The 13124-nt window shown below is 24.3% G+C and overlaps 1 protein-coding gene across 1 annotated transcript in view; it reads left to right on the top strand.

Moving 5' to 3' along the window:
- The window catches only part of LOC122506244 (cadherin-87A), a 178984-nt gene extending 168243 nt beyond the window's left edge, over positions 1-10741 (top strand). Inside the window, exons 12-25 of the mRNA XM_043618321.1 lie at positions 1428-1619; positions 1970-2575; positions 4636-4935; positions 5362-5606; positions 5795-6088; positions 6356-6553; positions 6772-6994; positions 7310-7851; positions 8208-8383; positions 8760-8895; positions 9184-9308; positions 9486-9587; positions 9732-9942; positions 10292-10741. Of these exons, the coding sequence (XP_043474256.1) occupies positions 1428-1619; positions 1970-2575; positions 4636-4935; positions 5362-5606; positions 5795-6088; positions 6356-6553; positions 6772-6994; positions 7310-7851; positions 8208-8383; positions 8760-8895; positions 9184-9308; positions 9486-9587; positions 9732-9942; positions 10292-10408 (3467 nt within the window). The 3' untranslated portion in view covers positions 10409-10741. The remainder of the gene's footprint in view (positions 1-1427; positions 1620-1969; positions 2576-4635; positions 4936-5361; positions 5607-5794; positions 6089-6355; positions 6554-6771; positions 6995-7309; positions 7852-8207; positions 8384-8759; positions 8896-9183; positions 9309-9485; positions 9588-9731; positions 9943-10291) is intronic.
- The last annotated feature ends 2383 nt before the right edge of the window (positions 10742-13124 follow it).

Here is a 13124-nt window from a genome sequence, read left to right on the forward strand (position 1 = left end):
TGATTTCCAGAAAGAATATTAACCTCTTCCCCTATCTTGGTAATAATGTCAATTCTAAATTTTTGTAAAATTCAATTACTTTCCTTTAGTTAGAATTACAAATGTAATTTTTTCAAAATTCTATTATTTCTTAGAATTCTTAAATAAAATTATTCAAAAATTTAATAATTTTTTAGAAAAATAATAAATTTATAATTTTTTAACATAAAAATTTAAATAGTATTAGTTTTACAAGTATTAAAATTTTCAAAGATTTCAATTTAAAAATCTTTTGAAATTTAATTCTTTCTAAAAATAATATTCTCTAATCAATTTTTATTAGAAAGTTTTACGAGAATTCAATCGTTTGAATACAAAAATAAATAATTGATAGAATAATTGAATATTTCTTAAAACTAAATTCTCATAAAGAATTTTATCAAAATTTTTGAAAATAATTGAATTCTTTCCAAGAATTTTAATAAAATTTTTAAGAATAATTATTATACTTTTTTTTACTAATTGAATTGCCGTAAAACATTTCATCCTTCATGTAAATAATTAAATTCTAGCAAATGCTTGAATTTCTTTAATTTTATTTAAATTTTTTATTAAGTTTTGATTTTTTTGAAGAATTTTTTATTATAAACGTTGAAAATAATTGAATTCTTTAGAGGAATTTATTTACAATTGTATTAAAAATAATTGAATTCTTTTTAACAAACTTTATCAGAATTATTAAAAATAATTGATTTCTTTCGAAGGATTTTAATATAATTTTTAAGAAATGACAATAATTGAATTTTTTTAAAGAATTTTTTATTAAAAAATTTAAAAATAATTGAATTCTTTGGAAGAATTTAATTATAATTGTATTGAAAATTATTGAATTCTTTGGAAGCATTTAATTACAATTGTATTGAAAATATTTGAATTCTTATAAGCAAATTTTATCCAAATTATTAAAAATAATAATGAATTTGCTTCGAAGGATTTTATAAAAAAAATTTGTTAAATACCTTAATGATTTTTTTCGAAGAATTTCAATAAAATTTTTAACACTAATTACATTTTTCGTGAAATTAAAAATTTTATTAAAAATAATTGAAATCCAGCAAAGAATTTTATTATTTATTAAAATAATTGAATTTTAGCAACGGATTTTTTATTTAAAATATTTGTAAATTTCAAAGTAATTTATTAAAATTTTTAGACTTGTTTCTAAGAATTTTATTAAAATTTTTGAGAATATTTCTTTTATTTCAACTATTAGCGGGTTCAAAGTAATGCAAATTTTGAAAAAATATATAAAAATGTATTGAAAATTGTAGTTTTTAATAAATGAGTGCAAAGCCTGCTTTTTTTCTTATTTCATTTACTTTTTTCCTTTTTTTTCGCATTAATTTACATTTTTCATTTGTTATTAAATAAATGGATTTATTTTTAAGGAACAATCGTTGAAGAGATGCAGGCAACAGACGCAGACAGTGGTATAAATTCAGAGCTAACGTATAGAATTCAAAAAGGAGCTTTTGACGATTTCGCAATTAATGAAACCACGGGAATTGTCACGGTTTCAAGAAAACTAGACTACGATGAAAGAAATACGTATCACGTAGAAGTTATTGCTTTCGACAGTGGTGAGTTTTTTCTTACCAAAAAAAAACTAATAAAACTAAATTAAGTTTTTTTCAATTACAATTAAATTATTTTTGAAATAAATTTTTAATGAATTATTAATTTTTTTATTTAGTTATTTATTTAGTTATTCAATCAATTCAAATCCAATTAAATTCAATTATTCAACAAAATTTAATTTAATTACTTTTGAAATATCGATTTATTCAAATCAAGTTGATAATCAATTGCAATTAATCTCCATCGAATACTAATTAAATCAGTGATACATTAATTTACACTGTACATTAATTTACATATAAATTTCAAATTAAATTACAAATTACAAAATTAGAAATTTATTCATTTTCAGGAACGCCGAGTTTAACAGGAACGACAACATTAATGATCCATGTGGAAAATAGTAATGACAAGCCGCCGTATTTCACGCCGGAAATTCAGAGAGCCGAAGTCACTGAGGACACGGCAATTGGAACTGTTTTCACGACTTTAAAAGCAACTGATCCCGATAGTCCAAAGCCTGAGGCTCTTAATTTTGCACTTTCAGAACCAATAACGGCAATCGATCGCAATGGTCAACAGGTTAATGCAAGTATTGTTGCATTTAAAGAATTCTTTGCGGTTGACAAGAAAACGGGACAAGTTTCGGTTGTTAAATCTCTTGATCGTGATATTGCGGCAACAGTTAGTGTCAATGTTGTTGTTACGGATATAACGGCTCCCAGTTTACAGCAAGGTAAAGGTACACTGATAATCACCATTATCGATGTGAATCATTTGCCACCGGAGTTTGGTAAGCCATGGACAAAAGAGCAGCCCTATTATTCCATTGAGATGCAAGAGGAACAACCAACTGGTGCTGTTGTCGGTGCTTTCATTGCAACTGATGCCGACAGCAATATCGCTGGCTATGCTATTGAACCCCCGAGTCCTTACTTTAACATCGACAATGTTACTGGCAAGTTATATTTAAAGAAACATTTTATTTAAGTTTTAATTCTCATTTTTCAATAATTGAATTAATTTAGTGATTCAATTTTAATTTAATAAGAATGATAATACGATTATTTATTTCCGAGAAGTTATTAAAAAAAGGAAAGTTTTATTCATTTTCGAATACTGATTTTTAGATAACTTATAATTCAATTAATTTTCAATAATTTAATTAATTTAGTAAGTCAGTTTTAATTTAATAAGAATGATAATACGATTATTGATTTCCGAGAAGTTATTAAAAATAGAAAGTTTTATTTATTTTCAAATAATGATTTTTAGATACATAATTGAATTAATTTAATCGTTTAATTAATTAAAATTTAATCGTTTAATTTTAAATTACGTTCGAAGACGAAAGGCAAGAACTATGGATATTAAATAATTTTATCCATATTTTAATCTTCTTCCTCTTTGTCAAAATTTTTGAAAAGTAATTTAATTCCTTCGAAGAATTTTACTATAATTCTCAAAAAAGTAATAATTAAATTCTTTCAAGGAATTTTATTAAAATTGTATTAAAGGTAATTTAATTCTTATAAGAAAATATTATCAAAATTATTATAAATCATTTCATTCGAAGAATTTTAATTAAATATTTCAGAATAATAAATACATTTTTCGAGAAATTAATTGAAAATTTTAATAAAAATAATTTTAGATCCTGCGAAGAATATTATTATTTTTGAAAAAAATTGTCTTCTTGTCAAGAATTTTATTTATAAATAATTATTAAATTCCTTAAATTGATTTTTTGTTTGAAAAATTTTTTTAAAATAACTGAATTTTTTTGAAGAATTTTAATAAAAGTTTTTTTAAATAATTAAATTCCAGTGAAAAATTTTATTATTTGCGAAAATAATTGAATTCTTATAAAGGATTTTATTAAAATTTTTTAGAATAATTGAATTTTTCTGAAGAATTTTTTATTGAAAAATTTGAAAATAATTGGATTTATTCGAATTTAATTTTACAATTGCATTAAAATAACTGAATTCTTATAAATAAATTTTGAGAAAATTATTAAAAATAATTGATTTCCTTTTAAGAATTTTATAAATAATTTTTAAATAGCTTATTGATTTTTTGTTCGAAAAATTCTTTTAAAATAACTGAATTTCTGCGAAGAATTTTAATAAAAATTTTTTTAAATAATTCAATTCTTTTGTGAAATAATTTGAAATCTTACAAAGAATTTTATTATTTATGAAAATAATTGAATTATAGCAACGAATTTTATTAAAATTGTTTTAAATAATTGAATTCTAGTGGAAATTTTTATTATTTGTGAAAATAATTGGATTTATTCAAGGAATTTAATTACAATTGTGTTGAAAATAATTGAATTCTTATAAACAAATTTTGTGGAAATTATTAAAAATAATTTATTTTTCTTCGAAGAATTTTAATAAAAGTTTTTTTAAATAATTGGATTTTTTGTGAAATAATTTTGAAATCCTGGGAAAAATTTTGTTATTTATAAAAATAATTGAATTTTACCAAAATTTTATTATTTGTGAAAATAATTGATTTTTTCCGACAAATTTTAATACGTTTATTTTTAATAATTTAATTTTTTTATAAAAGTTTATTGAAATAGTAGACATTGAAAATAATTTATTGCGAAGAATTTTATTACAATTCATGTAAATGATTGAATTCTTTTGAAAAATGTCTTTTGAAATTTTTAAAAATAATGGAATTTTGTTGATAGTTTTAATTTAAAATGTTGAAAGTAATTGAATTTTTTAAAAATTTTTAGGAAATAATTAAATTTACCTCAGAATTTTATTACAATTTTTAAAAATAAATAATAAAATCGATTCAATAATTTAGGGACAGTTTCATTAACACGAATTAAAAGTTAATCATTGATTAAGTTTTTAATTTAATTTAATTTTAAATAATGAAATTGATTTGATAATTCAGCTCTAAATAGTTAAATTGATTTAACGATTTATTTTTTTTTAATAATGAAATTGATTGAATAATTCAATTTAAAATGTTTTTTTTTATTTTTTTCAGGAATAGTAAGAACGAGTCAACGTATTGATTATGAGGAAACAAAACAACTTGAATTCACTGTTGTCGCTTATGATTCAGGCGTTCCGCAACTTTCTTCATCAGCTAAAGTCACAGTGTCGATAATAAATGTAAACGATCAGGATCCAATTTTTGAGCAACAGATTTACAATGCTTCGGTGAAAGAAAATTCACCGGCTGGAACACATGTGATTGTTGTTAAAGCTATCGATGCCGATGAGGGACCATTTGGTCACGTCAGTTACAGTCTAATCGGTGAACATGCATCCGACTTCAACATCGGTACGAAAACAAAATTTTTATAACCCAATTTAATTTTACCATTGTGATATAATTATTTTTTTATGTATAAATACGTTCTTTGTTAATAATTATTAAAAGAACTTTCGTTCGTAACAAATTCAATTGTAAATTTAATGGAAATTAAATTTCCTTCTTTTTTGTAATTTAATTGAAAAAAAGTTATAAACTTTAATTTTATTAAAATTTTTGTAATTAGTAAACAAGAATAATTAATTAGTAAATTTGTTAATAATTGCATTTTTTTTAAAGTTTGAATCTGACATTATTGAAAAATTCATATTTGAAAATAAAAAATTTTGTAATTTGCATAATAGTAATAAACTGAATATCAAGTTTCGCGCGCTAGTGCGCGTAACATTTGCTAGTTTATATTTAAATTTAAAAATTAATTTGTTAATATTTCAGGTCACGAAACTGGAGAGATTACTGTGGGCGCGGCGACGGTTCTTGATCGCGAAATAGTACCGGAAATTACAATAACCGTAATGGCGAGCGATGATGCACCTATCGATTCAAGAAGATCGACAACGGGAACCGTTGTTGTTAAATTGATAGACGTTAATGATAATCGGCCTATTTTTACGCAACACAGTTATAGAGCATCGGTGGCGGAGAATCTGCCAGTAAATCCACCAGCTCCTATACTTCAGGTATAGTAGAAAAATCCAGTTAAATTAAATTAAACAAAAAATAAACAAATTATTTATTTATTTATTTCCATTAAATTTTAATATCATCGAAAATTCCTTTCGAATAAAATTTGTTTAATATTTAGTAAAATTAATATTAATTATATTAATCTTCGGTATTTAATTTTGATTTGATTGAAATTTTGCAGGTTCGAGCTGTCGACAATGACGAGGGATCAAATGGCGACGTTTGGTATACAATAATTGACGGAAATAAAGATCATTCATTCACTTTAAATCCGGAAACGGGAATTTTATATCCAGCCGTGTCACTATCGGGAAGAACTGGCACTTACAGAATTGAAGTTGAATCGCGTGACGGAGGTGGAAAGGGGCCACATTCTGATAGATGTTACGTTGATATACGAGTAATATCAGTGAATCAACACAAACCAGAATTCATATTACCGGAATTGACAAACGCCACTGTTGAAGTGCCCGAGGTTGGAAATTTAGAGTTTTATGAATTTTTTAATATTTTCAAAAAATCTGAATTTTTAAATTAGAAAATAAATATTCATTTGAAATAATAATTTTAATTTTATAAATTGGAGTTTTTGTAATATAATTTTATAAATTACAGTATTAATAATATAACAATTTTATGAATTATAGATTATAATTATAGTTTAAATTATTTATAATAAAATGATTATTTTACAACATTTAAAATCAAATATTAATTTGTGAATATAAATGAAAAATTTTAGAACGCCGGTGTGCCAAACTATCTCGTTATGACAGTAAAAGCAACAGACAAAGATTCCGGAGAGAATGGCAAGATTGGTTATCATTTGAAAGTTGGAAATAAAAATGTACAAGAAACGGAGGAATTTGTAATTAATGAAGAGACTGGAGAGTTACGAGCTAAAATAATTCTCGATCGAGAAATAAAGAGCAAATTCGAGGTAAGAATTCTAATAATTTTCTATTTTAATAATTTGACTAATAATAAATAAGATTGCATTTCACTTTAACTAATTAATTGCAATGTAAATATTACAATTACAATTGTATTGCAATAAGAAATATTAAAATTACAATTAAGTTACAATAAAAAATGATTATAATATAAATTACAAAACTGCAATTGCATAGTACAATGATGAATGAATATTTTTTAAAGCTGGTACTAGTGGCAACCGACCATGGAAATCCAACGGCCTATGAAACATTGCGATTACTGACAATATTGCTAGTCGACACAAATGACAATGTTCCTGAATTCGAAGATAGTTATTCATTTAATGTGCCAGAAAATCGACCAAAGGATTATTTTGTTGGAAAAGTCGTTGCCGAGGATAAAGACGAAGGTCGACACGCTAAAGTTTACTACTATATCGTAACTGGTGAGACCTTTTTTTAAAAAAAGAAACTCGATTTTCTCATCTTCATTTATCTTCTTTAGTAATTTTACAGAATTACTTTATTTACAGAAATAGAAAATTTTCTTTTCAAATTAATGAATATAATTACTAGAATTTGGAAGGAATTTTACAATTTCGAGAAGAAAAAAGTTTATAATTTATATACAATTATATATAATTTATTTATACTTCAATTGAAAGTTAACTTAAAATTTTATAATAATAATTTCTATTTTAAATTTTTGAGTTAAAATTTAATAATAATAATAATAATAATAAATATTTTCTGTCATTCAGGCAACATGGACTACGCGTTTTATATTGACAAATCTGACGGAAGTATCTACACGAATAAATCCTTTGATCGTGAAAAAAGAGACAGCTATGTACTTTCAATTCTCGCTGCGAATGATCCAGATCTTTATATTGATTCACGTGCCTCTCATCATCCGAATAAAAATCCCGAGCACGGACATACAAATGTGACAATAATAATTCTTGACGAGAACGATAATCCCCCCGTTTTTGAACGTAGCGATTATTATGCTGGAATTAACTCAATGGCGAACATCAATGAACCAGTTGCAAAAGTTACAGCAACGGATTTCGATCTCGGAGATAATGGAACACTTCAGTATTATGTAGTTGGCGCAAATCTCTATAAATACGGATCAGAAAGATCAAGCGGCTCTATTGTGCCGAGTCCGTTTAATGTCACTCAGGAAGGAAAGTTGGTAACCATTGGATATATGGCCGAATATAATCAGGATCGTTTTATCGTTGAAGTTGTTGCCAAGGAAACTGCATCTCCCGAAAGATTTGCCACTACAAAAGTTCACGTGAGTTGTATCAATTATTATTATTGATTTTAGTGATAGTTAAAAAGAATACAAAAACTATTAGACTATATTTTAGAATTTATATTTACTGGGTTGACACAGGTCAGGGAATTCAGGGAAATTAAAATTAGTCTCATTCACAAATAATACATTCTTTTTATGGGAATTCAATTATTTTTTCTTTTTTTTTTGTGAAGAAAAATTGTTTTAAAAATTAAAATTTTCATTTTCAATGTAATAATTTGAAAAATAGCAAAAAGTAATATTTTGAATTTCAATTCAGTTCAAAAAAATGTTTAACTGTCGCTTTTAGTTTGCAATAATTTTAGATGAAATGAATTTTTTATTTTTTTAAGGTTTGGGTTTTCGAACCCGCGCAATTAATACGTGTGATATTATCTCGACCACCGGCCGAAGTTCATCGGCAACGAGATGAAATTGTCGCTGAATTGTCAAACGCAACGCAAAGTCGAGTCGTTGTTGACGATATTAGATATCACGTTGATAGTTCGGGACACATTCAAACAGATTGGTAAGTCAATACTTTTAATTTCAACTACTAAAGAGGAAAATTAATAGTAGAAAATTTAATATTACTAAAAAAATCTGAATTAATAAACAATTAAGTTAAAAATTGATAATTGAAGTATTTCCAATTTCTAAGTTCTAATTTTTATTCAATTTCTAAGATCTAATTTTCATTTTATTTCTAAGTTCTAATTTTTATTCAATTTCTAAGATCTAATTTTAATTTTATTTCTATGTTCTAATTATTAATATGATTGCTAAAGTTGTAATTTTTAATGAAATTGAAAATTGTCAAATTTAATAAATTTAAATAAATAATATAATAAATAACAATAAAATAAATAAATAATAAATTTAAAAAATAATTGAATTGATTTAAGGTGTGACATGTACCTGCACGTTGTGAATCTAAAGACACAAACAATATTCCCCATTTCTCACGTGTTGAAAGTAATTGACGCCAAATACGATTTTCTAAAAGATTATTACGCTGGATTTGCAATTGTCAATGTTATGGTGAGTTAAATTTAAATGAAAATTAATTAGCCGAAACAATGAGAGAATAGATTAAATTTGATTCGTTAAATAAATAGTTCTATTTGATTAAACTTAATTCTAATTGGTAAACTTCATTCTAATCAATCAAATTTAATTCTAATTCTAATTCTAAAAATTCTAATTCAATTTTAATTTAATTTAATTATAATTAAGCTTCATTCAATTGTAGTAAATTTAATTATAGTTAAAAGAAAATGATTATTATAGTCGTTCGATAAAATATTTTTTCGAATTTCCATTTAATAGCCGGCGTATGCAGGAGTTCAAGAAGAACCATTTGATCCTGCTTTGGCAGCTTTGATTGCTCTTCTTGTTGTTCTTTTGGTCGGTGCTGTTACGGTTACAGTCGTTTGCTGTTGCTTAAAACACTGGTAAGTAGATAAATAATAATTTTTTATAATTTCATTTGTAATTTAATGTAAATTTTTATTGAATTCCTAAAAAGATTATAAATTTTCTTTGAAACAATTAAATTTGAATTTTTCATGATATAATTTAAAATTTTAAATACAAATCAAATAAACTTATTTTTCAATTTAAATTCGTAGGGTTATCACCGTTCCGAACGACATCAGAAAGAAGGATGGTTTGATTAAGAAACAAATCATAGATGAATTAAATACAACGGAAAATCCCTTGTGGATTGAACAGTGAGTAATTTGTTAATTTCAAATATCTGTTGAATCTAAATATATAAATTTATCAGTTTATTTTAAATAAATTTATCTGTTTGTTTTAAATAACTTTATCAGTTTATTCTAAATAACTTTATCAATTTTCGTTTTTCTTTTTAGAAAATTAAAATTATACGAAGAACAGGAATTGACGATGCAGGTCTTCAGTGAACCGGAAGGAGGTCTAAACACTGAAAGGCGAGGAAGCAATGTAAGTATTGGTATGGGCGATACATCACAAGACAATACTTATGCGACGATTCAACATCCTCTGCCAAATAGACGTCGTCCCACGACTCCTGATTATACAACTTTACCCGGAAATCGCAACGTGAGTCAATTATTTTTCAATCTAATATTAATAAATTCCAAATATTTAAAAATCGACGACTGAGAGATAGAATCATCATTATTATAAATTCCATATAATTTTTTACTATTTTATTATATTAAAATTTAAGTTATTGGTAATTAAAGTCTCTATTGAATAATATAATAATAAATTATTATTACTATTATTATACATTATTCAGTTCAATTATATTATAATTAACTGAATAAAAAGAAAAAATTAATACAATAAAAAAATAGGAATACATTAAAAAATGGATACAATAAAAAAGTTAATAAAATAAAAAAATTGAATTGATTAAAAAACTGAATAAAATCCCTTTTTTCAGATGTATGAAGCTGCGATGGGTTTTCAAGGTTCTACTTTTCAACCATCGGCAAACGTGATGCCGCAATTAACGCTCGATCGCGATGGACAACCTCAATTTGTTTCCGGTCTTGTGTGAAAACCTTTTTTTATTCAATTGTCCCCTCAACGTTGGGGAACACTTTCAATTCTTCTTCCTATTTTTTCGTATACGTTTTACGAAAAAAAACAACAATGCAAAATAAAAACGACTGCATTTACACGGATGTGCCACTTTGACAATAACCGGGTAGTATGGTTAATCTTCCGTGTAAGTACTCGCGTTCAATTACATAAACATTATTCTAGTGAAAATTATTTAGATATTTTTTTTTCTCAATATTTAAATATTTTGAATTTAAATAATAATTTCTGAGAAGACTGAGCTTCCAGGACAAAAAAAAAGAATCTTTTACTAGAAAAATAATTTTTTATCACAATTTTTTTGATTACTTTTTTTATTACAATATTTTTATCGCGATTATAATTTTATTGATAATTTATCATTTTATTTTTTTTTGATAATTCTTTTGGATTATAACTTTTTTTATTAAATTAAAAAATCGATTTTTTTACAAATATACTGCCGTTTCAATGGAATTATTTTCCATTTCAATGAAATTGAATTTGAATGAAATGTGTTTCATTTTTTAGAAACTTGAATACTTAAATTGCCTTCACTTAGATTAATTTATCACAATTTGTTTTCTTTAAATTATTGAATACTATATTAATGTTATAAAATTAATTGATTATAATTATTAATTATTAAAATGAAGCAAATTGTTTAAATTGAAATTATAATTATTGAATGTTAATAAATGAAATAATCGTATAGTAAAATTAGAATGTCATCACAATTTTTTATACGAGATCATGAAACTTGTCGTTTAAGCGAAGGCATTAATGAAAGTTGCAAGAGAGTGACTCGAATTGAGAATTCAAAAAAAAAAAAGTTGATATTATTGAAACCATAAGTATACATTCCTTATAGCCAATATTATGTACATGTATATATGTGTACGATGCCAAACTAAAGTTTAAGAAGAAAATTTAAAAAAACACACAAACTGATAGCAACATGCTCAAAGTACAGTATTCAAAAAAACAGAAGCTTGGCACGACAAATATATGTATACAGAATTGTCTCAGTAACTGTTTTACCAATTTTTACCAATTTTTTTTTCCGTTTCTTTTTCTTCTTTTATAAAAATTTTTTATTTTCATGAAAAATTTCGCAATACGTATGAAAATTATTTATACCAACAATTAGAGAAATTTGTGAAAAAATTTGAAATAATTCATGAAAATAAAGAAATTGATTATAATTGTTTTAATTATAATTAGATAAACTATTATAATTAGATATACTCTCTTATAATTAAATTTTTGATTTAAATTAATTTAAGTTAATTAAAACGAAAATTTAATGAAAATCCACAAGTTTTGAAGGTTCAAAATGAATGAATTTTATATTTAGTACTTTTTATTTAATTTTCCTCACGAAGACGCAAACTTATTATTAATAATAAAAATGTAATTTGAAGAAGTAATTAAATTTCATTTATCCGAACGTTCAGAACTTTAGGATATAAAAATAAAATTTTAATTTATTTAAATTAATTTAAATTAATAACTATAATTTTTAATTATAATTCAGTATTCTAGTTAAATATACTATATTGTAATTAGATAAACAGTATTATAATAAAGTATATAATATTATAATTGGATATACTATATTATAATTGAATGCATTATAATTATATATATAAATATATATTACAATTGTAATTGTCGAAAAAGAAACAGAGAATCGACAAGTGAATGAGAAGAGACTAAAAAAAGAAATAAAAAAAATTTGCACTAGAAATAATAAATTCGCACAAAAAAATAGTCTTCTCGTTTACTTGTTAATTTATCAGTGTTTTTTTTTGGAAAAATTTACATCCCTTGAGATGATAATCAGTTACTCATGGCTCCAGTATAGTTAAATGTGTAGATTCCGTCCAGCCCATTTCTATTTAACAATTATTTCCTCGTTATAATTATATAAATAATATTTGTAAATTGAATTTTATTAGTATGTATATTTAAAAGTTTTCATTTTTTTTTTATTTGTAAACAAAAAAAGTATATTATATATTTTAATCTAAGTTATGTTTTTAATATTATCTACGGTTATTAACACTGCCGAGATTTTGGAAAATTATCCACCCGTTACTCATTAGTCGTTATGTAAATTATAAGTTTTAAGTTGAATATAAAGATTCAACGTCTGTTTTTAACCTGACAAATCTGTGATTGAATCTTATTAAGAAACATAATTAATTGTTAATTTAACTTGAATCTATGGGTGAGATTATGGGCGGACATAGTCATATCATAGATAAGTAAAAAAAGGATGTTGTCGTTCGCAATGAATCTCGAGTGCTTACAAGTTGTTTTTTTATTGTCACGAGAGAAAGAGAGAGAGAGAAAGTTAAGACGATTTCGCTGTATCCAAAATTAAACGGGAAAAAGAAATTTTTTTTTTATTAAGTTTTTTTTATGTTTCTCACTTGTGCCGTCCCCGTTCAAAAGCGATTCGCTTTTCGAAGGTTACTGCGAACGGCTTTCACCGTACGAATAGCTCATACTCGTATAAATAACACGATCATTGTAAAAGCATTTAGTACAATCCATTGTCATTATATTATTGTTAGATGGTTATCATTATCACCGGTAGTGACGACATTGTCTGTTTCTTCATCATGAACTGATTGTAATATTGTAACATATTTTACGTATGCGATTAATATAAAAATATTCATACA

This window comes from Leptopilina heterotoma, unplaced genomic scaffold (genome assembly GCF_015476425.1).
Source record: "Leptopilina heterotoma isolate Lh14 unplaced genomic scaffold, ASM1547642v1 Lhet_4, whole genome shotgun sequence".
Lineage (NCBI taxonomy): Eukaryota > Metazoa > Arthropoda > Insecta > Hymenoptera > Figitidae > Leptopilina > Leptopilina heterotoma.